Source organism: Phaenicophaeus curvirostris, chromosome 17 (assembly GCF_032191515.1).
Source record: "Phaenicophaeus curvirostris isolate KB17595 chromosome 17, BPBGC_Pcur_1.0, whole genome shotgun sequence".
NCBI classification, from domain to species: Eukaryota; Metazoa; Chordata; class Aves; order Cuculiformes; family Cuculidae; genus Phaenicophaeus; species Phaenicophaeus curvirostris.
In genome coordinates, this window is record NC_091408.1 from 4,643,722 (window position 1) to 4,667,486 (window position 23,765).

General features: G+C 53.0%; 1 protein-coding gene across 2 annotated transcripts; it reads left to right on the plus strand.

The window, feature by feature from the left end:
* Nucleotides 1-310: 310 nt before the first annotated feature.
* On the plus strand, nucleotides 311-22,425 carry AIFM3 (AIF family member 3). Of its 2 annotated transcripts, XM_069870986.1 has the most exons (20): nucleotides 311-447; nucleotides 5,934-6,147; nucleotides 8,774-8,883; nucleotides 10,372-10,481; nucleotides 10,610-10,654; nucleotides 11,274-11,370; nucleotides 12,000-12,112; nucleotides 12,923-13,009; nucleotides 13,626-13,717; nucleotides 14,738-14,868; nucleotides 15,712-15,827; nucleotides 16,174-16,245; nucleotides 16,710-16,773; nucleotides 17,319-17,395; nucleotides 17,664-17,781; nucleotides 18,736-18,834; nucleotides 19,645-19,720; nucleotides 20,540-20,644; nucleotides 21,307-21,327; nucleotides 21,749-22,425. In XM_069870986.1, exons 1-20 carry the CDS (start codon nucleotides 417-419, stop codon nucleotides 21,786-21,788), a joined length of 1,818 nt encoding a protein of 605 aa, XP_069727087.1. In that variant the 5' UTR covers nucleotides 311-416; the 3' UTR covers nucleotides 21,789-22,425. The 2 variants fall into 2 exon arrangements, with proteins under 2 accessions (XP_069727087.1, XP_069727089.1); XM_069870988.1 differs by lacking the exon at nucleotides 21,307-21,327.
* The last annotated feature ends 1,340 nt before the right edge of the window (nucleotides 22,426-23,765 follow it).

Consider the following 23,765-nt stretch of genomic DNA (forward strand, 5'->3'; position numbering starts at 1 on the left):
ATTTATTTATGGTTTAATCATTGTATTTGGGCTGTGACCTATGTGCTTAGAGATTTAATTCCCAACAGCAGGGCTTTGCAAAGTTATTAAAGTCAGAACATAAGTGATACGAGGGGTTTTGTCATTTGAAACTTCACGAGGACGATTGCATTTACAAACTTCAAAGCTGAATTTCCCGGTGACGGCTGGCACGGTGACCCCAGCAGCACATTGTCCCCTCGCCGCTCGGGTCCCCAGGGATGCACGGGGCTCAGGGTTCCTCACTCTTTGCTCCACGCTGCATCTCATGGAGCTTTTCTACCCCACATAGGTTGTGAACGACACCTGGAGCCTGGAACAGTGGTTTGTCATGCCAGGATGTGCCTACGCCCTCGTTGACTTGCCCGCTGTCCCCACTGCCTGTCCTGGCTGGAGCCATGGGAGGATGCTTCTCCAAACCCAAACCAGGTAAGTGCCCTCTGCTGCCGTGCCCCCATCCTGCCAACCCCGGGGGGAGAAGTAGGTCAGCGGTGGCGGGCGCTGGCCAGGGGAATGTTAATTCCCGGCTCCCGCAGCGAGGATTACTGGCCCGTTAATCCCCCCAAATTCCTGGCTCCCGAGCAGGGCACTGTGCGGGGGCTGCAGGGCTAGGGGGGCGGTGGGCAGGTGGGAGGAGAGCTCAGCCCACACCCTGCAACCCGCTGCCAGCTCTCCTCATCCCGACTCCTCGTAACCCCATTACCCTCCCTGCTCCTGCCTTCCCACAGCGCTGGGGGCAGAGCTTGTGGCCCAGGAGGGGTTGGTGTGACCGCTGTCCCCATACAGACCTGGGTGGCTCCAGCACCTTTCTTGCCGCTGCAAGACTTAATTTTGTCCCTGCTGGAAGGGAATGATGCAGGAGGGAGCAGGACCACCTACTGCTTGATTTCTTTGTGCTGGCCCAGTCCCACCACTCAGGCCAGACCCTGGGGATGCTCCATTCTTTGGATTTTATTTTGGATTTTATTTTCTCCAGCCAAGCAGCTGGAGGCACCTGGGCATCCAAGGATGCTCTCCTGGCCCTGCACGCTCTGCTGCAGCTGGGCTGGATGGACTCTTGATGAAGGTTGACGTTCACAGGGGAGGATGGGGCTGCAGTGGGGGCTGTGTAGGCAAACTGGCTGGGGAGGAAGGTCTGGTGTGGAAGTGTGAATGTTCAGCCTTGTCCTGAGCCCGTGCTGGCAGCGTGAGCATAATCTGGTGCTGTGTGGTCGCCCAGACTCATCATATCCAGCAGCACCCGTGTTGCTGCAGCGCTGGTCCCCAGGGTTTCTGGTGCAGCTGGTGTTGGTGAAGCTTTTTGAGGAGAGCTCCCATCCTGCTGCTTGCTTTGGCCACCTAAGAGACAGCTGAAGGATGACCCTGGCCTTGTTATCTACTCGTGCCCAAGGGCAAGGGGAATCGGATAGCTGTGCTGGTGCGTTGGATCAGTGAGCATCCACACAGAGCCTTTTCGGGTGGAGAAATGTCTTTTGGGGACCTTTTCTTGGCAATTTGTCCTCATTGCCTCAGACAGTGGGGGTTTCAGGATGAAGGACTTGGTCAGAAGGGGTCTCTGACCCTCTGAGCATCCACTGTGTGAGGTCCTCTGTCTTTGGAAGGCACAGGAAGGACATGGAGCTGTTGGAGCGAGTCCGGAGGAGGCCACGGAGATGATCCAAGGGCTGGATCCAAGGGCACCTCCTATGTGAGGACAGACTGAGAGAGTTGGAGTTGTTCAACCTGGAGAACAGAAGGCTACAGGGAGACCTTAGAGCAGCTTCTAGGAGGGCATAAAGGTGTTTTCTGCCCTTTCCCCAGGCTGTGATTATTTCCCAGGTCACTGCAGTGCCAGGGTAACAGGATGGGGTGCTCACACTGCTTATATCCTTCCTTGAAAGGTTTCAGGAGTGAAAACGCATCCAGGAATAAATGCCTTTGTTGACCAAACTTATAACAAACTCTGCTGGCAGCTCCACTTTTTGTTCTATGCCATCAGCAAAATTGTGTTTCATCTTGGCCCGGTGCAGGGATAAAAAGCGCTCTGCAGGCACATTTCCTGACCTGCGGATTTTCACGTAGAGCTCTGTTTGCATAGCGGGGCCAAAAAGACTGAAAATGCCATCCTGTAACGTCACACTCTCCCTGCGGCGCTGCTTTTGATTAGCAGCCTTCAAAGGCTTTGCCAAGCCTTCCGCCAGCCCCTGCTTCGCACACCCCTGGCTGTGGGGTTTTGGCTCGCTGCTTATAGAACCTGCAAATGCAGTCAGGTAAACGCATTTGCACCTGCCAATTGGTCTGGCAAAGAGGTTTCATGGTCTTTTTATGATATTTGGCATTCCTGTTTCTTGCGGGAACTGTGCAGCATCAGATCTAACTGAAGGGGACTGTCCTCTTTCTACAAATCCCCTGTACGAATGAGAAGCACATCACGCAGGGACAGAACAGAGCTATTTTCTCCCATCGGTGCCGTTTCAACATGAAGGGAACACTTCAGATGCAGCCTGAAGTCAACAGAATCACTTAGATGTTTTTGAAAGATGTGTACAAGGTCATCATCTCCTCTGTCTTCCTATATCCAGCCCATATCCAGCCCTTCCCATATGCAGCCCAGAAAGCCAACGATGTCCTGGGCTGCACCCAGAGCAGTGAGACCAGCAGAGCCAGGGAGGGGATTCTTCCCCTCTGTTCCACTCTGGTGAGACCTCACCTGGAGCCCTGGGTCCAGTTCTGGAATCCTCAGCACAGGAAGGACATGGAGCTGTTGGAGCGAGTCCAGAGGAGTCCATAGAGATGATCTGAGGGCTGGAGCAGCTTCTGTAGGAGGACAGGCTGAGAGAGTTGGGGTTGTTCAGCCTGGAGAAGAGAAGGCTGTGAGAGGACCTTTGAGCAGCTTCCAGCACTGAAAGGGGCTCCAGGAAAGCTGAGGGGAGGCTCTGGCCCAGGTTGCCTGGAGAAGGGGTGGCTGCCCCATCCCTGGAGGTGTTCAAGGCCAGGTTGGATGGGGCTTGGAGCCCCTGATCCAGTGGGAGGTGTCCCTGGCTGTGGCAGGGAGGTAGAACTGGCTGGGTTTTAATGTCTTTTCCAACCCAAACCATTCCGTAATTCTGTTATTTTATAATCGGTGACCTCAGCTTTTCTCAGGATAACCTGGACATTGCACACGTGTTACTGTTTGCCAAGATGACCTTTTGATGATCAGATCTCTGGTGCAGGAGCTTTGAGGAGTGGAGCAGCAGTGAAGAGCTGGGCAGGCTGTACCGGAGGCCGGCGCACACGCTGCCTGCTGCAGCAGCGCCTGCCCCATTGGGATATTGAAGTGTTTAATTAAGAGCTTATGTTCAGGCAGCGAAGTCATCTTCTGTTATCTCTAGTGCTGCAGTCCCGTGATGCCAGATCCTCTTCTGAAGGCCCCAGTTCTCAATTTCTGCATAATTTTTCCTCTCTGCTTTCTCCCTGGGTGTGTGGTGCATACGTGATGAGCTGCCAGCTGGCAGCCCTATGGGATCCCAGCACCCGCTCCGGGAGAGGCAGCCAGGGCAGGATGAGGGGTGGAGGGAACCAACGTGCTCGGTGTGAGCTGCAGCAGCACCGTTTCTACACAAGGCTCGGGGGGAGTAGCTTGCAAACCCTACATAGTTGAGGTTGTTTCTCTTTGCACACTCTGCTAGGCTGGGTGCTGGGGCAGCAGCTCTGGCACAGCACAACCTGTCTGCAGGTGAGCTTTGCCCCCACAGGGAGGATGCGTTTGTCTCGGAGCTGGGAGCGTGTCCTCTTTGTGGGGATGCTGCATGCTGCTGGATGGGATGATGTGTCCTTCTGAGCTTGACTCCAAGGGCTTGGCTGGCATCTCCTACCTCCTGGTTTCTGGGAGCGTGGATTTTGCTGAACGGGGCACCTGGAGGGAGAAGGTAGAGCTGGGGTGTGCTTGATGTGATGGTTTTGTTGTTAGAAATAGAGGTGTCCTAGAGCTGGGTGTGCTTGATGTGATGGTTTTGTTGTTAGAAAAAGAGGTGTCCCTGCCTGTGGCACAGGGATGGAACTGGATAGGCTTTAAGGTACCTTCCAACCCAACGCATTCCATGATTCTATGATATATGTATGTATATAGATAAAAATACATTTATATATCATAGAATCACCAGGTTGGAAAAGACCCATCAGATCATCGAGTCCAACCATTCCTATATGTACATGGACAGGTAGTAAGCCATACATACACATAGATGTACATGTGATGCTGGTGGCACGGGCAAGTAGGCATATTTATACATCTCTGTCTCTATCTCTAGATGCATACGTATATGTGCTCAGAGAGCAGTTGTCTAAAACATCCCAAACAGTTTGCTTTAGGTCAGGAACCTCTCCTAGCAGGTCAAGAAAATGACTGTCAAAGGAACGGAGCGTGCTGGACCCACCACCCCGTGCCAATCGGACTGCAGAGTTAACCTGGGGTTTATAAATATTTCATTTAAATGTCATTTTCCCTGCTGGCACTTGAAGTGGTTTTGCTGGATCAGCTCAGGTGCCACTGAGCCCCAGATTCCTGGAGGGATCATCCCTTGGGAATGCAGGTCTGTAGCCAGAGGGACACCCCACGCAGGGCCAGTGGGGATGAGGAGGAGGAAGGGGTGTAAAGTGTTAGGGAGCAATGAGTGGGAGTTCCTCTCCATGGAGCCACGTGGGGAAGTAGGAGGAGGGATGACCTTATCCCCCTTTTTCTTTTCCTCTGGACTTCCATCCAGCAGTGTCCGTGAGAGCCGAATCAGGATGCTGGGAATGCTGTTACACACTCGTGCCAGGGACCTGCTGCTTCCTGCATATGCTTTTCTGACCAAGAAAGAAGCACAGAGCTTGGAGCTAAATGCCATCCTCATCTCCACAGATTCATGAGCCCAGGGATCAGTGAGCACCTCGGGTGCTCACCAGACACAAATGTAATTTGGAAAGCAAATCTCTGAGGCATCAGCAAGGGGAAGGATACATAGCTACACGTTTTTATAACCCCTCCAGGGATGGAGGCTTCACCACCTCCTGGTTACGTCATGAGCTTTGTTCTTTATCTTATGTACAGCTTTTCCTCTTCGTGACATTTATGGACAAGGAAAGCTCAGCAACCTCCCATTTGATTGAGACTTTTCTTCAGTTTCTGGCACTCCGCACCCCAGTTCGCAGTAGAGCTCCCCTGGGGTTATTATAAATATTAATGGCTTTGGGTTTTTTGAAGTCCCTAGGAGGTTAAGTGATGTTTTTCATTTTATGATGTGAGAGCTCATCAACACCTTCTTCTGATGCTTCTGCCTCTGGTCTGCTCCTCCTGGGCATTGGCAGTAGGTCGGTGCTGCCCTCCGAGGAGCTCAGGTGAACATCTCCATGGCTTCACTCAGATGGGTGAGGAGAGCCTTGCTTTTCCCGTTTGGTGCTGAAGACTCACTTTATGCTGAAAACCTCATGCAGAAATAATTTTTGGATATTTCTAGTTCCTTATTAATTGGTTTCCATCTAATGAAGCAGCTTTATACACCATGCGGTGTTGCCTTTCCCTTTCAGTTAATGTTATCTGCAGACAATTAAAGGGGTTTTGAAGTCTGTCTGAGCCCTGGAGGCCTTGGCACGCCTCACATTTAGCTGCCTGGAGCTGTTTTCCACTAAACAGGAGAGGAATTGTGACTGTGGGGTTGTTTTGCACTGATGACTAATGTCTGATTGCAAGAATATGTACCTTATGCATACAAAGGTGGAGAAGGAACAGTGGAATAATGGGCTTGGATGATCAAGCTGAATTTGATGTTAAATGTTTTATCTTCCCAAGCAAATCAACAATAAATGTTTGTTCTAATGTCTGTCAGTGCCTTTCGAAGTCCAGGGGAGGATGGAGAGGCAGAACGGCAGCAAAGCCCCTGGCTTCAGTTTAATGAATATTTCTGTTCCTGCAGTTGAAGTGAAAATTGAAGTGGTGATACCTGAGAAGGAGAGAAGCAAGGAGGAGATGTCGCCCAATGGGAAAGCCAGTCCCCTGATCTACAAAGTCAACGGAACTGCCCGGCATTATCACCTTGAAGAGCATCCCATTGCTAGCAATCCCTATCACAACCCAAAGGATGTGGTGGAAGCGTCCGTGTGCCATGTGAAGGACCTGGAGAACGGACAGTAAGTGCCTACCATTTTTGCAGGTAAAGCTTGAGAGACCTTATAACACAGACTAAACCTCCTGTCTTGTTCTTTGGAGTTCCTGGAGATGATAATTTAACTTCATAGAATCATGGAATAATTTGGTTTGGAAGGGACCTCAAAGGCCATCCAATTCCAACCCCCCGCCATGGGCAGGGACACCTCCTACTGGATCAGGTTGCTCCAATCCCCATCCAACCTGGCTTTGAACACCTCCAGGGATGGGGCAGCCACAGCTTCTCTAGGCAACTTGTTCCTGCAGGGATTGTTTGGGCAGAGCAGCAGTGCCAGGCACTGGCACAAGAGTTTGGGCTTCTCTGCATGGTGTTAGTGGAGTTTGCAAGCACAGGCTGCTCTTTCTGCCCAACCTTTCTGTCTTTCTGGTACCAAGATGGTCTCAGCAGAACCAATAAAAGATACTGGAGGATAAATTCTGCCCCAGCCTCCCAGCAGGCTGTTGGGGGAGGTCAATGAACTGCAGACAGAAAACAACCCCAAGTGCTCCTTCAGCTCTGGAGTAAAGGTCTTTCACAGGCCAGAGCCCGGTTTTAGCTGGTGCTTCTCAAGTAGGGAATGCAATGGGGCAAGAGGACAAATTCCCAGCTGAGTAAATAGCTCAGTGGGGAACAGTGCAGCGTAAATCATCTTCTCCCTCGCTCTGGAGTGAGCGTGGGTTCTGGAGCCTTGCAAGTGGCTGCGTGCTGCCTTGAAGACACCAGGGCTTGTTTGTGACTCTCGGATCACAGGGGTTCTTGGGTATGCTGTAAACTCCTTCTTATCTGTCTTATCTTATCTTCCCACAGAGTTACAGCTGTCATTTAAGCCCAGGTGTTATCTGAAGTGCTGCACAGCTGAGGAATGCAGCAGGACTTGTACTGCTCCGTTCCCCTGGTGCTGACAGAAGGACCTCCAAGTGCCATGTGTCCTACACAGGGAAGGAGCAGAGCTGCATTGCTCTGGAGTGGGGCTGTCAGTTTACTGGGACAAAAGAGTTCCTGAGGGCAGGCATGATGGGCTGTGCTGCTGTTTTCACTCAAGGTGGCAAGGAGGTTGAACATTTGCCATTACTTGATGAGGCCCTGGTGCAGGTTGCCCAGATAAGTGGTGACTGCCCCATCCTGGAGGTGTTCAAGGCCAGGTTGGATGGGGCTGTGAGCACCCTGATCCAGTGGGAGGTGTTCCAGGGGGTAGAACTGGGTGGGCTTTAAGGTCCCTTCCAACTCAAACCGTTCCACAATTTTATGATTTGTAGATAGACACCAAGTTGTGTGAGGACGGGCTTTCTGACTGGAAGAGTGGAGGTTTCCACATAAGAGCAGTCTGCGCTCTGCACCCAGGTCCCAGAAAAACAACGGCTCACTCTTCATCTCTTCTCTTTCCTTTGTGGTTGGCTGAAATGCTCTGCTGTAGGAGAACAGCTGTGGACAACTGCCTCGGGAAGGGGTTCAGTGCCTGACACAGGGATGAACCTGAATTGCACAGGGTGTATCAGGGCCGTTGGTTGGAATGGGAGCATCCAAGTGGTGAGAAAAGGTGGTGAAGACAGGACTTGCTGGGATGAAGACCTGATGGAGACATAGTGAGAGGGCTGAGGGTAAATGTCTGCTCTGAACAGAATCATAGAATCATGGAATGGTTTTCTTGGAAAGGACCTTAAAGCCCATCCAGACCAACCCTCTGCCATGGGCAGGAACACCTCCCACTGGATCAAGGTGCTCACAGCCCCATCCAACCTGGCCTTGAACACCTCCAGCTTTGCTTTTCACAAACATCACGGGGGTCACATGGAGGTGTCAGCTTTCCTGGAGGTTTTAGCAGGAGTAGGTGAGCGATGGTGTTGAGCCTGGGATGCAGCCAGGACCAGAGCGCGGCTCTCTGCGGCACAGGGAAGCAGACTCTGAGACTGAGCATGCAAAGGGTCAGAGTCACCTCTGAGCCTCAGAAATGTTGTGTTTGCTTTGAGTGAATACGAGGCTGGCAGGGACCTGCTGAGCTGCTGGGGCCAGGAGGGAGGTCATGGAGTAGTAAAAACAGTTTGGTTTCTCGCTCCCGCTACATGCTGAAAAGCTTTATCCTGAACCCCTGGCCTTGGGTGGAGCCCTTCTTTGCAAGAAAAATCAACTTTTTGCAGAGTTTCCCCTTAGCATGGGAAAAGGAACCTGCCCAGAAATTCCAGTTTTCCATGAAAATTTTCCATTTTTGAAAACTGTTGTTGTTTTTTTTTTCCTGGGGAAGTCAAAGTGCCATGGAACGTGTTCCTATTCCAGTGTTTTCAGCAAAATCTTGGAAAAAAGAAACCAAACTGATATCTGTGTGGGTAAAGATGTGTGCCAGCTGCTTCCTGAGCAGAGAAGGTGCTGTGGGCCCCCTCCTGGCATGGTGATGGATGAAGAAGCTCCACTCAATGGCCCAGCTTGGATGTACCCCAGGCTGGGAAAGCAGAGCCACTTCCCAAGCTGGCTCGGTGCGGGAATGATCTATAAGGCACCTGGAGCCCCTGATGAGCAAATTGAAGGAAAGGGGGAGCTGGGGTGCAGGGCGAGGGGGCCACGTCTGCTGCCAGGCAGCTGCTCTGCCATGTGTTTTCCATGCTTCTCCTCCCCAGGATGCGGGAAGTGGACCTGGGCTGCGGGAAGGCTCTGCTCATCAAGGAGAGCGGCGAGTTCCACGCCGTGGGACACAAGTGTCCCCACTACGGGGCTCCACTGGTCAAAGGTCAGTCTGCATCACACCCCAGGAGACCAAGCAAGGGCAATAAAAGGTTGGCAAAAGGTAGCCTGGTGTCCATCTGGCTGTGCTGCCTGGTGTGGGGCAGAGCCGTGCTGCTCACTCAGGATCATCTTAGCATCTTCTTACATGGGCAAAAAGCTGAGGATGCCCAAGCCTGAAGAGCCCAGCCTGGCACTGCTGGTCACAGGGCTAGGGCTTCTCTGGGTGACTTTGAAGAACCAAACAGCATGGGCATCATTAAATTCAGTGTCTGCTTCTTTCTCCAGCTGGAGTTGCGCCTCTGGGATGAAGCAGCTGCAGGTCTCTGGTCTCACACAAAGCCTGCTTTTGTGAGGCTTTTTATATTGTTCTGTTTATTAGTTCTCAGCCACTTAGGAGTTAAAAAAATGTCTTAAAGGGAAAAAAAAACCCACCACCTTATGATTCTTCAGGCCACTCAGTCTTTAAAAACCACAAACCCCAGCTCCCTGTAAATCAAAATACTGTCTGGTGGGAAGGAAGGAGCTCTTTGGGCTGATGGGATCCTTTCAGAAGCCAGAGGAGGTGAGAGCCCACCTGTGGGTGCATCCCTGGGACAGCTCACTCGCACAGGGAATGCAGGATTTGCCATAGAAGTGATGGCAGGGGCTGCCCCTGCATCCTCAGGGGCGGTGGGTGATGAGCCATGGCACTGCTGGTCCTCAGCAAGTGAAGGCGCATACTCAGGACCAGTCCAGCAGGGCTGAATTGTAGCTGTTTGCTCCACCTTGGCCTCGTGAACCAGCTCTTCCAGGCAGGGGAAGCCAAAGTCCAAGGTAGCAGCCTCTGAGCAAACACTTGCAAGGAGTGAACTCATGGCTTTGACGTGCCCTATGTGCTCCTGGAGGTGAGCAGGCTCCTCGCTGTACCAGGATGTGTCCTGAAACACTCTTGCTCTGAATAAGTGATGCTCGAAGCGCTGCTGGCTCCAGGCGCTCTGGGGGCTCGTGGAGTTGACTGTGAGAGCCTGGAGACTTCAGCCCTTGGCTGTGCCAGAGAGCGAGGCTGTACTCCAGGTGGAGCAGACAGCTTTGGAGCTGGGCTCAGAGGCCCTGGAAGGGCACTACCAGCAAAGACATTTTCAAAGGGATCCCTCATCCAGCATCCTGTTTGGTAGCTGTACTCAACCTCTCTCTGAAATGGCTGGATCAGTCCCACAGGCAAGTTAAGAGAACTCCACATCAAGCAGCCAAGATGCTGTTGACCATCCAGGTCTGCAACAACTGCCACGTGTCCTGTAGGAGCGGTGACACCTCTGGGTTTAGGTTGCAGAGTCTGAACTCTGAAGCTGCTCTGTGTGGAGCAGCACAGCTTCTGCTGCTATACTGACCTTCAGTCTTGCTCAGCAGTGACGTTCACATGGAGAAGCCAAGGCTCCACCATCAGTGAGCTGGGCTCAGGGATGAGAGGCAGCTGCAGGGCAGCACCAACTCTGCTCTGTGATGTTCCCTGCAGGGGTTTTGTCCAGAGGAAGAATCCGCTGTCCTTGGCATGGAGCTTGCTTTAACATCGGCACAGGAGACATAGAGGACTTCCCTGGCTTGGACAGTTTACCCAGGTTCCAGGTGAGACTGTCATTCTTGCAGCAGCAAGAGCTTTGAGGGCTTTTCCAACTATAAGCATTCCATGATTCTGTGATTCATACTGGAGCTTCTCGCTGTCCTGCACACTGCTGCTGTTCTGTCACCCCCAGGTGAAGATCGAGAAGGAGAAGGTGTACATCCGAGCAAGCAAGCAGGTGAGGGACCACTGGCAACCCAAAAAGGGGTGAGAAATGCTTTTTTGTGGGCTCTCTGGGAGGGGAAGCAGTGCCTGACCAGAAGGATGAATGTCCAACGTGGGTAAACCAAAGGTCCACTGAGCCTGGTGTTGTCTCAAGCGTCAGCAGCCCACAAGCTTGTGCAGAGACATGAATTGGAGCAAGGCAGAGGTGCTTTGTCCTGCTCCCGTCCTGTCTGTGTCCCCCCCAGCCTCCTTGCAGCTGCTGGGCACCTGAGCACCTATGTGTGAATCCAGCAGCTCAGACTCAGCTCAGACCCTGGGTTAGATCCAAAGAGGTCATCTGAGTGGCAGCACTTCTACTCCAGCTGCTTTGGGTGGGATGCGATGAAGGAGCTTGAGCCGATTTCCTCTACCAGAAATGGATTTTGGCCTCCAATGGTTGGCAAGAGGGGGTCTGTGCAGCAGATATCGGGATAAGAATGGGTTTGGAGCCCTGGTGGGTACGAGGGTGCATTTGGTCCCCTTCTACGCAGGCAAGTTTATGACAATATCGTAGTTGTCCCTGTTCCTGCCCTGCTACCCATGTTAAAGCTGAGAAAAGAGGATGACTTCTCTTCTTGTTGTTGGTGGTGTAGGCTCTTCAGACACAGAGGAGGACAAAGATGATGGCAAAGTGCATCTCCTTGAGCAACTACAACCTCAGCAGTACCAATGTGCTGATCATCGGTGCAGGTATTGGGGTGTGTGTGCTAGGACTGTGTGTCCCCCATCCTGGGCAGCGAGCAGGGTGTCTGTGTGCTCTGCACCTTCTGTCCTTCTGTGCCCCTCTCTGAGCAAAGGGTCAGACCAGGGGGTCTTCCTGAGCTGTTTTGTCCTACACACTAATGGTCCAAAGCTCCCCTGCGAAGCTTTGCGTTCCATCAGAGCCCTTCCTAGTGGATGCCCTGAACCTTCTCTCCACACCCTCCCTGGATACATCAGTAATGCTTCATCTTGATGAGAGCGTTGAAAGGGGCTCCAGGAAAGCTGGGGAGGGGTTCTTGATCAGGGAGTGCAGGGATAGGATGAGGGGGAATGGTTTTCAGCTGAAAGAGAGGAAATTGAGATGAGATCTTAAGGAGAAATGTTTTGCTGTGAGGGAGGGGAGGCCCTGGCCCAGGCTGCCCAAAGAAGTGGTGACTGCCCCATCCCTGGAGGCATTGAAAGGCAGGTAGGATGGGACTTGGGAAGAGTTGTGATGTAAGGCTGGGGCTATCGGATATGGGGATTTTGGAATCAGCCCTGGTGGGTTTAGGAACAAAGGGTTCAGACCTCCAGGTGCCCCACGTGCCTGGCTGCCATCGCTCATCCTTCTCCTGCAGGGGCGGCCGGGCTGGTCTGCGCAGAGACCTTGCGCCAGGAGGGCTTCTCAGACAGGATCGTGATGTGCACCATGGACAGACACTTGCCCTATGACAGACCGAAGCTCAGTAAGGTTTGTTCCATTTCATGGAATCATGGAATGGTTTGGGTTGGAAGGGATATTAAAGCCCATCCAGTTCCACCCCGTTGCCATGGGCAGGGACACCTCCCACTGGCCCAGGTTACTCAGCCTCATGCACTGGAACGTGAAGCAGCCTGCACGCAGGTCACTTGGTGCTCAGATTGTCCTCAGCCTACGTCGGAGCTTAAGTCCAGAGCGTTAGGAGGACAGATGAACTTGGGCTCAGATGTGAGCTCAACCCTGTGGGCAAACATGAGGTAGGTCTCACCCAAGTGACCAGGGAAGATCAGGAAGAATAAAAACCTTTACCTTGCAGCCAAAGATGAGCAGGTATGGACCAGATGCCCCTGCTTCAGCTTTTGAGGGAACTTGTGCTACATAAGTTTGGGTTTGAAAGTGTTGCCCTTGCTGTGTTCATGTTGACTGTTCCTATTTCCTTTTTAGCTTCCATTTCCCCCACAACTGGTTGTTTTCCAAGGAACGGGGCTTTTCTTTTGCTTCTATGAGCTCGTGTGTGTTACGAGGAGCTGCAGTCAGAGCTGATGCTGTGATCCTGTTGGTCAGTGCCAGCCCCGAGCCGAGCAGGCAGAGAAGAAACCAACACACAGTCCAGTGTCTTGTGGAGACTTTGACTTGGGCAGGCTTTGATTGCAGCCCCTGCAGAGCCACTCTTAACTCATGCTGTGAGGATCAGCTTCAGACCACTTCTGACTTGTGTTGGGACCAGGCTTTTCTCTGTTCCTCTCGTCAACCCACAGTGGTTGACAGGAAAATGGCTTTTTTTTTTTTTTTTTTTTGCAGTCGATGGATTCCCACCCAGAGCAGATCGCCCTGCGCTCCAAGGAGTTTTTCCGCACCTACGACATCGAAGTCCTGACTGAAATGCAGGTAAGGAGAGTCCTAGGTGTACCTACGGGCTGTCTTCTCCCCGAGCTGGTGCCAAATGCTGCGTGTAGGCAGTGTGGCAGCTGCCTCTGCTCTCAGCTTACTGGGTGCCACTGCAGAAACGCTGGCTGTCCTCCAGATCTCCTGCTTGATGCCCGAGATCACAGGCTGCCTGAGGTTGTTCGGAACCGCAGTTAATGCGATTCCTCCCTCTGCAAACCCTGTGGTGCCCATCACTTCTTACCTTCAGTTGTGAGCATCCTCATACGGATCTGGGGTGACCAGCTGGGCCACCCAGGGCAGTGGTGGAGTCTCCTTCACTGGAGGGTTTCAAAAAGCATGTGAATGTGGCACTTGGGGACGTGGTTTAGTAGGCATGGTGGGGTTGGGCTGACAGTTGGACTGAATGAGCTTAGAGGTCTTTTCCAACCTTAATATTTCCATGATTCTGTGGCCTTCAAGGATTTGTGAAAAAGGCAACAAAGAATATTTAAGGTCTGGGTTGCCTGAGCTGCGGACAGGAGCACAGGGGACTAAAACCTAACAGATAAGTTGACTGGGCTGGAGCTCAGTGAATGTCTGGGCTTCATCCCATAACATTATTTAGGAATGATTTCAGGTTGCGGCTGTGGATATCAAGAACAAGACAGCCGTGTTCAAGGATGGATTTAAGATGGAATACAACAAACTGCTGATAGCGACAGGAAACACGTAAGCTATGAAACAAACATTTTATAGATCAAGAGAAACTGTTTTATCTGAGAATGAGAGGAGCTTGTGCCTGGGGGTGTGGGAACAGCCCTGAGGAAAAGGGGTACTGAGGGATGAGAGGCTCAACATGAGCCAGCAACGGGCGCTCACAGCCCAGAAACCAACCATGTCCTGGGCTGCGTCCAAAACAGTGGGACCAGCAGGGCAAGGGAGAGGATTCTGCCCCTCTGCTCCGCTCTGGTGAGACCCCACCTGGAGCTCTGCCCTCAATACCCTGGGCAAACTCCATGGTGACCATCATTTCTTACCCCTATTTGTGAGCCTCCTCACATGGATGTTCAACCAGCCACCGAACTGGGTTCAGAAGAACATTAAGCCTTTGGCAATGATTTCAGAATCCTTAGGCACAAGCTCCAGGTGCAGCGAGTAAATGGTTTTAAGGTACCTAAATTATTTAGGATCACCCATCCGATTTCCTGCTGCGAGTCAGTTATGCAGGAGCCAGATATGGAAAGATATAAAGGCTCCAGTAAGTGTGCGGAGAGGGCACAATTGAACTGGTACAGCACTGGCAGCGAGGAGCAGGGAACAGAGTGCAGCCTGCATCCGCAGAGGGTTATGAAACTTTCAATACATGGCTCCGAAGTGTCTGCTGGAGGACCCAGGGAGTTTTCTTTATCCCATTAAGCCACGTTTTCCAGTGTCCCAGCAGCTGAGCACGACCTTGTGAAGTGGTGTCCATCCTGCACTGTGCTGTGCTGGCCCAGGAGGGAGCTCAGCCCTGTGGGTGCACGGGGTCCGGGCGCCCACCGAGCCCCTCTTGCCACACAGGCACTTGCTGTCATCCTCTGGCCATGGTCCACCAGCATTTGGGGTTTCCATGGCAGGTCTCAGCTAAGAGAAAGGCGAAGAAAGGAAAGCTGAGATTCTGCTGGAGCCCCATCAAAGGGGTTTGCAGTCCCCGTTGCCACCAAGGGGTCAAGAAAAGCCCCTGTATTGCCTTCAATGTGTGTTTTGCAGGCCCAAAGCTCTCAGCTGCAAAGGCAAGGAGGTTGAAAATGTTTTCAACATCCGGACACCTGAAGATGCCAACCGTGTCGTGAAGCTGGCCACAAGCAAAAACGTGGTTATTGTGGGAGCATCCTTCCTGGGTGAGCGCTCGCTCCGTGGGTGTCTGCGTCTTGGCTTTCCGTGTCCTCCTGCAGGCAGCCCCAGTCCCTCGCCCAGTCTGTCCCTGCCCAGTTAGAGGTAACTCCCCTCCAGAACCTTGGGGGAGTCCAACTCCCAGTTCCAGATGGGTGGTGAGGAGAAACTGGTTTTACTGGAGAGGATCAGCCATTCAGCTTGCGTGGACACAGGTATTGCTATCCCGGTCTGAAAAGCACAGGGCGAGTCCAGTACTGGAGACTGAGTGGTTTCAAATCCAATGTAGCCAGGTTTGCCTTCGCTTGGCAGGGTCTCATTCATAGGGGAAGGCCTTTGGGTTTAGTTTTTCTTGGACTTCTTAGCAGAGTGGTGAAATTTAAAATACACAGGAAAAATCTTACAGTTTCTTTGCTAGTTCTGCTTTTTGCTTGATAAGGTCCTAAGAAAGTTATTGTGGGTCCTGCAAGCTTTGAGTATAAAAGATTTTGAGGCAGGGAATTTATGATAAACGTTCAGTATTTCTTCTTTTTAAAAAAAATCTGGTTTAAAGATTCAATTGATCCCATCTACAGAAAAGCAGGGGAGAAGGCAACTGCAAGCTGCAGGTCATCAAAAAGATCTGTTTCCAAATAAAGTTCTATAGATAGAAAATGTCTTGGTGAAGGTTCCCATGCAATTGCCAGCACCAAATTTGTCATAAATCCTAAGTCTCACCTGAAATGTTGTGGCCACCAGGACTGGTGGCATTCCAGATCTCCCAGTAGAGCAGCTCCAGCCTTCCTAGCCGGGAGCAGATAAGGCAGCATTAGGGGTTCCTGCAGCCACTCGAACCTGCTTCTCTTCCCCAGGGATGGAGGTGGCTGCCTACCTCACGGAGAGGGCCCACTCGGTGTCCGTGGTGGAGCTGGAGGAAGTCCCCTTCAAGAAGTTCTTTGGGGAGAGGGTTGGCCGCGCTGTCATGAAGGTGACTTTGCTTCCCCTGTAGGCGAGCGGTTTTGGTGACAGAGGGGGTTCTGCCTGTTTCACTTATTGCACCAATTAATTGGTTATTTGATGTTTGTTGATTCAGCTGTGATGGCAGCAGTCATTAGAAAGCAAGAATAGGCTGCATCTTCCCTCTCGTGGTCCATGTGCTGTAAAGCACCTTCTTCAGGACACTTGTTGGGGTGGGAGGTGGTGCTTGACCCCCTTTGCAGTGCAGCTGGTGGTGAGCACAGAGGGTGGACAGGGTAGGGGGAACAGGGAGAACAACAAAGGGGATGGTTCAGGGTCTTGATGTCCCCTGCTCTGTCCCATGTCCCCCCTTCCAGATGTTCGAGAGCAACAGGGTGAAGTTTTACATGCAAACAGAGGTGTCGGAGCTGCGGGAGCAGGAGGGCAAGGTATGGTGTGTTGTGTTGCAGCTTCCAGCACTGAAAGGGGCTCCAGGGCAGCTGGGGAGGGGCTCTTGATCAGGGAGGGCAGGGATAAGATGAGGGGAATGGTTTTCAGCTGAAAGAGAGGAAATTGAGATGAGATCTTAAGGAAACATGTTTTCTTGTGAGGGTTGTGAGGCCCTGGCCCAGGTTGCCCAGGGAAGTGGTGGTTGCCCCATCCCTGGAGGGGTTCAAGGCCAGGTTGGATGGGGCTTGGAGCCCCTGATCCAGTGGGAGGTGTCCCTGCCCATGGCAGGGGGTGGAACTGGATGGGGTTTGAGTTCCCTTCCAACCTAAAACCATCCCATGGTTCTATGATTGGGGTGAACTTGCATGTTAAAAACAAAGTGAGCTGCCAGCTTGGTTTGCTGCTGCTGCAGTGTTGTTTTATGCCCCTTAAAATAACTGCAATGTCTCCTTGCCTCCTGCAGCTGAAGGAGGTTGTGCTGAAGAGTGGGAAGGTCCTGCGTGCTGACGTCTGTGTGGTTGGTGTTGGTAAGGGCTGTTGCTGGGGGCAGAGCCTGGCGGGCAGGGGGAGGAGAAGCTGGAGAGGAGGGGGTAGCTGTGGCTCCGCAGGGCTGGGGGACTGGATGTGCTGGTGGTGATGTCCTAGTCCTGCTTGACTGCTGCACAGATCTGCATAGCAGAGCTGGGAAAAGCTGTTCTAGGGCCTCCACCCAAAAAACACTTCTGGAAATTTGTTTGGAAAAGAGGAGCTTTTTTATTTTTCCAGAAGAAATGCCTCATTTGAGCCAATGTCATCCTCTCAAGTTGTCTTTTTTAAAACCTCTCCAAACTGCATCTAAGAAAAAGGTAGTGAGCAGATGACAGCGGTGCAGTGGTGGCTTGGAGAGCAGTGGGGTCCCCTGGGGTGTGGGGCGTGATGGGGATGGTGAGGATTCTGGAGGGTGCCAGGCTCTGCTCTGGGAGCCACCTGCTGCCTTTCCTTTGGGGCAGATGAGTTGTGTGGCCATGGTGGAGAACTGCTGGCCTCAGGGTCAGCCCCCAATGCTACGAGATACCCTTGCCTTCTCCTACAGGTGCAGTCCCAGCGACGGGGTTTCTCAAACAGAGCGGCATCAATATTGACTCCAAAGGCTTCATTGTGGTCAACAAGGTGAGCCCAGGGGGCAGGAGGAGCTGGGTGTGCTCTACTGTGAGATGAGCTGCACTGGGACTCCAAACTGCTGCTGGAGAGGGATGCTGTAGGCACCTGCCTGCTTTGAAAGTGAAGAATGCTAAATCACATCCTACCTGGGGTCCCAGAGCCAAGCAGAGGTTGTCCGTGTGTTCTCGGGGACCGTGACATCTCTGGAGCAGCGCCCTGTTTTGGTTTGTGTAGGGTGGAGCCCCCTCTGATACACGCTTCTGCTTCCCCCCTGCAGATGATGCAAACCAGCATCCCTGGAGTCTTTGCAGCTGGTGACGCTGTCACGTTCCCACTGGCCTTGAGGAATAATAAGAAGGTGAACGTCCCTCACTGGCAGATGGCCCATATGCATGGTAGGTGTTTTTCAATCTCTTCTCTTTGCAACAGCAAATTGCTTACAAAAAAATAGCCTTTTCCAGATCACCAAGAAATTTCCAAGCCCCTAGTGTGCAAATGAGCCAACAGGGACCCTAAGTGGTTGTATGGAATATTTCAAAGCGTGTGGATTTTATCCTGGTTGATACATCTGCGTTTGTCAGCCTTCTCAGTGTGTGTTGCCTAATGATCTGAACGTGGAGGTGCCCAGGGAAAGGCTTTTCCATACGCTCTGTGTTCCCTGGCACCTACAGTCATTGGAGGAACCTGATCGTCTCCTTGCCCTAGGACACCTAGGAGCTCACATCCTAATATTAGCTCAGGATTGAATCCTTGTCTGATGAGCTGGCCCAGGACCACACTGCAGAGCTGAGACCATTCTCCCAGAACACCAGCCTGGAAACCCTGGTGTGATCAGCTGCCCTCCAGCTTTCTGCAGCCACAGCCCTGTGGGGAGGTTGACCTCTGGGTGCATGCTCAGGGTGAGAGGTTTTGGAACGCCACCTCCAAAGTCAGCCTTTGGACACAAACCCTGGTAATGCTGCTCTGTATCAGGGACTCTGCTCTATGTGATCTCCATGCACTCAGCAGGCTTATCCATCCCATCCTCATCTGCAGTGGGAGCTCAGCAAGCTCAGCCCTGTCACTGTTGCAGAAATTCTGTGGAAACAGGCTCATGAGCATGTTGCTCATGCTGATGGAGATGATGAGTCGGTAGGAGCTGTACAGCCAGGAAGGAATCCAAGCCCAGCCTTGGATGATGTGAGGTGCTTCCATCTTAGTGTTTGTTGCCCTATGGGGTTTGTTCAGGTCTTGGTTTCCCTGTGCCCTGGGACTGGAGATGTCAGTGCTGCACTGCAGCCTCAGGGCAGACCACAACACTTGCCCCGCTGTGGAGATCCCTCATTTATTCTGCTGCTTCTCCCTTCCAGGCCGCATAGCTGCGCTGAACATGCTGGCCCACGGCATGGAGATCAGCACAGTCCCCTACCTGTGGACCGCGATGTTTGGGAAGAGCATCCGATATGCGGGTAAGGAGCTCCCCAAGGCTGCTGTAGAGATTTGCTGATAGAGGTGTCCTGGGACAGAGGAGCCACAGCCACCTCACTTGCTGTAGATCCTTCCATGGCAGCTTCTGACAGGGGTCTGCTCCCTTCCTGGCTCCTGAAAGTTTTGGGATCTCCTCCAAAACCTGTCTGCTTATGGCTGTGGGGTGCAGAGCAGGAGGGATGGCCGTAGTCACAAGGGATGGACCAGCATGGACAGAGAAAATCACGCTGAACTTGTGTCTCTCTGAAGAAGGGATGCTCTTTGGTACCCTCATCTTCTGGTGCTGGTTTCCTGGTGACTGCAGGATGCTCTTCGTGTAGCTCTGGATTGAGACACTGTCTTAGGGGCTAGATCCAGGGGATTTCATAGAATCATAGAATCACCAGGTTGGAAAAGACCCACTGGATCATCAAGTCCAACCGTTCCTATCAATCACTAACCCATGTCCCTCAGTGCCTCGTCCACCTGTCCCTTAAACCCCTCCAGGGAAGGTGACTCAACCACCTCCCTGGGCAGATTCTGTCAGTGCCCAATGACCCTTTCCGTGAAAAAATTTTTCCTAATGTTCAGCCTGAACCTCCCCTGGTGGAGCTTGAGGCCATTCCCTCTCGTCCTGTCCCCTGTCACTTGGGAGAAGAGCCCAGCTCCCTCCTCTCCACAACCTCCTTTCAGGTAGTTGGAGAGAGCAATGAGGTCTCCCCTCAGCCTCCTCTTCTCCAGCCTAAACACCCCCAGCTCTCTCAGCCGTTCCTCAAATTTGCTGCTGAATCCACTTCTTCTCTGCCTTCCAGGCCACGGGGAAGGATTTGATGATGTTGTCATTCAGGGAGATTTAGATGAACTGAAGTTTGTGGCATTTTATACCAAGTAAGTGTTTGTCTTCTCTGTGTTCCTGCACGGCTCCCGGGAGGGCTGCCTGGGCGCACTGGCCAGCACGTGGGAAAGCCAGGGATGTGGGGAGTTTGATACCCTCTTCCCTTTCGCGTCATTTGTTTCTCACTCAGCCTTTGAGGTTGCCTTGTGTCACTGGCCTTGGCATCCTATGTGTGGTGGTCAGCTGGACTGGGATGTGCTGCTGGACACCCCATAGACACAGGACTTTCGCCACTGGGGCTAATGGGACCCTGGTGTGGGCACCAGGGCTGTCCTGGTGCTTTAGGAGGAGCGTGGCTGTGGAGTGGCTCAGAGGTGGGATCAGGAAGGGGCTGTGGAGCCACACAACTGGGTGTCCTACCAGGAAATCCTGACTGCCTACTTCTCCACTACCTTGGGACAGGGCAGCAGCACAGAATCCCCTGCCTGGATGGCAGCAGCCACTAGGATTCCTTGCTGATGTCCAGGGTTTATCCACACCATCAGATCCACCTTTGCTGGTGTTTCCCCAGAGATACCAGGGTGCCCAAAGCTGTCTCTGTCTCCTGGGCACCCTGGTGATGCTCATCACACCAGCACGTGAGCATTGGTGAGACCAGAGTGGGGCCAGCCTGCAGGACCAGCTCTGAGCCCTCTCCTGTCCCTTGTCCCACTCCAGAAGCATGGTCCCCGTAGTGCTCACCCTGGGATGGGTCCTGACCCTGGAGCAGGGGGTGTTTCTCTTTGCCTCCCACTTCTCTCCAGCGTGTTGCTTTTTGGGTGATGGAGCTGTGGCTGCCCTGGCGCTGCCCTAACTGCTGTGCTCGGCCCTAGGAGCGACGAGGTGGTGGCTGTGGCCAGCATGAACTATGACCCTATCGTGTCCAAGGTGGCTGAGGTCCTGGCTGCTGGTAGGACCATCCGAAAGCGTGATGTGGAGTAAGTAGACACATTGCAGGGACTGAAGGTGCCAGGGCAGGGCTGAGCATGCCAAGGCACGATGCTGATGGGCACAGCAGGTCTTCTCTGCTGCTCCTCCTGCAAGAGCAAAACTTGGAGAGCTTGTGGTGCTGGGACATCAACCCTCAGCCTCAGCTTTCAGTTCACAGGGGTGTAGCTCATATCCAAAGGGCATTTTCCTCCCCTCACTTTGTTTTTAAGACCTTGCACAGGAAAGAGTGAGCCCCTGCACGCAGAGGGTGGGTGCAGAACATGGCAAATGCTGGGAAGGAGCCTTTAAAGTAGGAATCAGAGCTGAGGAGGGAATGCGGGTCCCTGTTCTTATGGTGCTTCCACGTCTGGAATAAAAGCAGGCTTTTCCAAAAGCCAAGGGAGAGAAAGACATGCAGTCCTGAGCCACCTCAGGCACCCTGGGATGGGGTCCCCTCAGCTACCAGTGACCTGTGCATGGCTGTGCCCATCATCTCCATTGGGAAATGCTTTCTGGCTGCCCAGTTTGTGGCTGGGAAGGAAGTGACCACCCAGAAAAGCAGGATACTGCTGGCCCCCATGGTAGGATTCGGCAAGCCTGGAGAAAGACAGACCACCTCAACCTGAGTGTCTTTTCTCTCTCTGTCTCCTTCTGCTTTCGCACCTTTTAGGCTGTTTGTCCGTCACGGCAAGTACGTTTGGTTTGGGGTGCTGGGGGTGCTGGGCATGGAGGGCTGGCCGGGGGGACAGCTCGGGCTGTGTCCCTCATTCCTGCCTGGGGACACTGGTTATGGCTCTGTGCTGCAGGGGTTGGTGCTACCACGCTGGGTGGTGGGGCTGGGGGTGGCTTCCTGTGAATTCTCAGCTGGATGCCAGAAGGGTTTGATTTAATTTAAAAAAATACTGTTTGAACTCAGTTTTACATGGAATTGAGGATCTGCACATGAGTTTGAGGGCAGTTTTAGTGATATGTGAGTGAGGATGGAGGAAGGAGAGCAGGATGGGTGCTGGGATGGGGACTGATGGTCAAACAGTGCCCAGGCACCCTGAAGACCTTTGCTTGTGGGCACTGGGAACCACCTCACAGCACTGGTGGGGTTTTCTCTTTTTTAGGACTGGAGACATGTCCTGGCTAACTGGGAAAGGCTCCTAACACCACTGGTGGCTGCACCCTCCTGATGCTGCGCTCACCATGGGGAGATGGGATGGCAGCTCCATGGACAAGCGGAAAACTGTGGCTGAGTCATTTCCCTTTGAGACCTGGATAAACCTGGCGCCGGTCACTGCGCTTGTACCTTTCCAGCAGACCCTTAACAGCTCCTCTACCTTGGTGCCAACCGGGCTGGGGCTCTGTTGTTGCAGTTCCCATGGGATGTTGGAAAAGCATCCCCAGCAAGAGTGGGGTTTGGCACTGGGCACGGGTGCTGCACAGCCGTGGATGCTGCTGACGGGCTAGGGGCTCCCAGGAGGGTCTGCTCCAAGCACATCCCTCGCCCCCACAAGCAGCGCAGGTGCCTTTTGTTGCTCCTTGTGCTTCCGAGCACGTTGGCCCTTCCCAAATCCTCTTTGCTCCTACCAGAGCTCTGATGTGCATCCTCGCAGAGCCTGACATCGGCTCCCCCTCCGCATGGCTGCAGCACTCACCACGGCTCCCCCCGTGCCCACCCACCCCGGGAAGCACGTCAGGGTGCAGGGAACTGGGGTCACACTGGGTGTCTCGGTACAGCCCATGCTTGTGTTTGGTGTTCTCCTTCTCCAGCCTACTCACCCCGTGTCCCCCCCACAGCAGAGGTGGGGCAGGGACCTCCTCAATCCCCATGCTGGCACCTGCAGCATCTCCCCATCTTGCAGCAAGACAAGGGGCTGGAGCGCTGCCCCCAACCTCTGGTTGTGCCAACCCAGGGCACAGAGCAGGGAGAAGGGCGACAGCTGGATTGCAGCCCCCAGGCTTGCCTGGTGGCCATCCTGCCAGCCTTGTGGTGTCTCCCTCCTTAAGGATCAGCGCAGGATTTGTGCTGCTGAGATATTGCTCAAGGAAAAGTAGCCGGAGTATTTCTGGCCACCCTCCAGCCTTCGCCGCTCATTCCTGCTGTTGCCTGGTGACAAAGCTGCGTTTCTCATCTCTGCTTTCCATGCCGGTGCTCGGCTGTCGTGTTTTCTGCTCCTTGATGGAAGAAGAGCCCCATCTCCAGCTCGCGAGCCAACCTGACCAGCCCACAGCCCCATGTCCAGCAGAGCCAGGGGATGAGAACCCCCCCGGGAGAGCCTCCAGCTCTGTCGTGGTGGAGGTATTTCCCCAGCAATCAGTGTTTTAGGCTGAGCCCAAAGTAAGAGGACTTATATTTTTAATTTTATTCCCCTCCCTGTGAATTAAAGCAATACAATTCTTTGGGTCTGGATCATCTCTGGTTACTTCCAAGGCCTTGAGAGACCTCTGCAGGTCAGCCAGGTGTTGCAAGCTCCACTTCTGTGGAGGATTCCAGTTGTGTCCAGCTTGCCTGTATTTATTTCATAGAATCATGGAGTAGTTTGGGTTGGAAGGGAACTCAAAGGGCAACGAGCTCTGCAGCTTCATTTTGGCTTTCTCAAGCAGAAGAATCCTCTTTATATTTATTTGTTTTCCCATCTCTCTTGCTGGTGCCTGGCCCTTAAGGACCACATTTACAATACTCTCTCCCAACATTTAGGCAGCTGTCCTTATGCACCTTCTGGGATGGATTGGAGGCTGCAGATTATGAGATGAGACCATGCCTGTTGGGTAGCATGAACCACGAAAGCCTCAAAGCCCCATCCCCTTTCCCTGCCACTCACCTCCAGCTCAGCCACTTTCTCCACACGCTGTCCCCTACCAGCAGGACCCCTGAGTCTAGTGGGACTGGAGGAAGCTCATGGTGATGGGTAAAATGCTCCCTAGAGTCTAGAGGCCTTGAAGAAGTGTTTCTGGCAAAGAGCATCATCCCCTCTCTGGGCATCCTTAGCTGTCAGGGAGTTTGGAACAATAATTATGTTGGTACAATCCATCTGGGAGCGGGAATGGCAGAGCAGAGTGGGGTGCACAGGCTGGGGACACCACTGTGTCCCCATCACAGTGGTGGGTCAACCTGCTGCTCACCCCTGCAAGCTCCTGCAC

Bases quoted from the DNA above. Each gene is read 5' to 3' on its own strand.
- AIFM3 (XM_069870986.1), top strand. From the start codon at position 417: ATGGGAGGATGCTTCTCCAAACCCAAACCAG. The intron at 15,828-16,173 runs GTGACTTTGCTT...CCCCCCTTCCAG, and splicing joins TTGGCCGCGCTGTCATGAAG to ATGTTCGAGAGCAACAGGGT. The intron at 18,835-19,644 runs GTAAGGAGCTCC...TCTGCCTTCCAG, and splicing joins GAAGAGCATCCGATATGCGG to GCCACGGGGAAGGATTTGAT.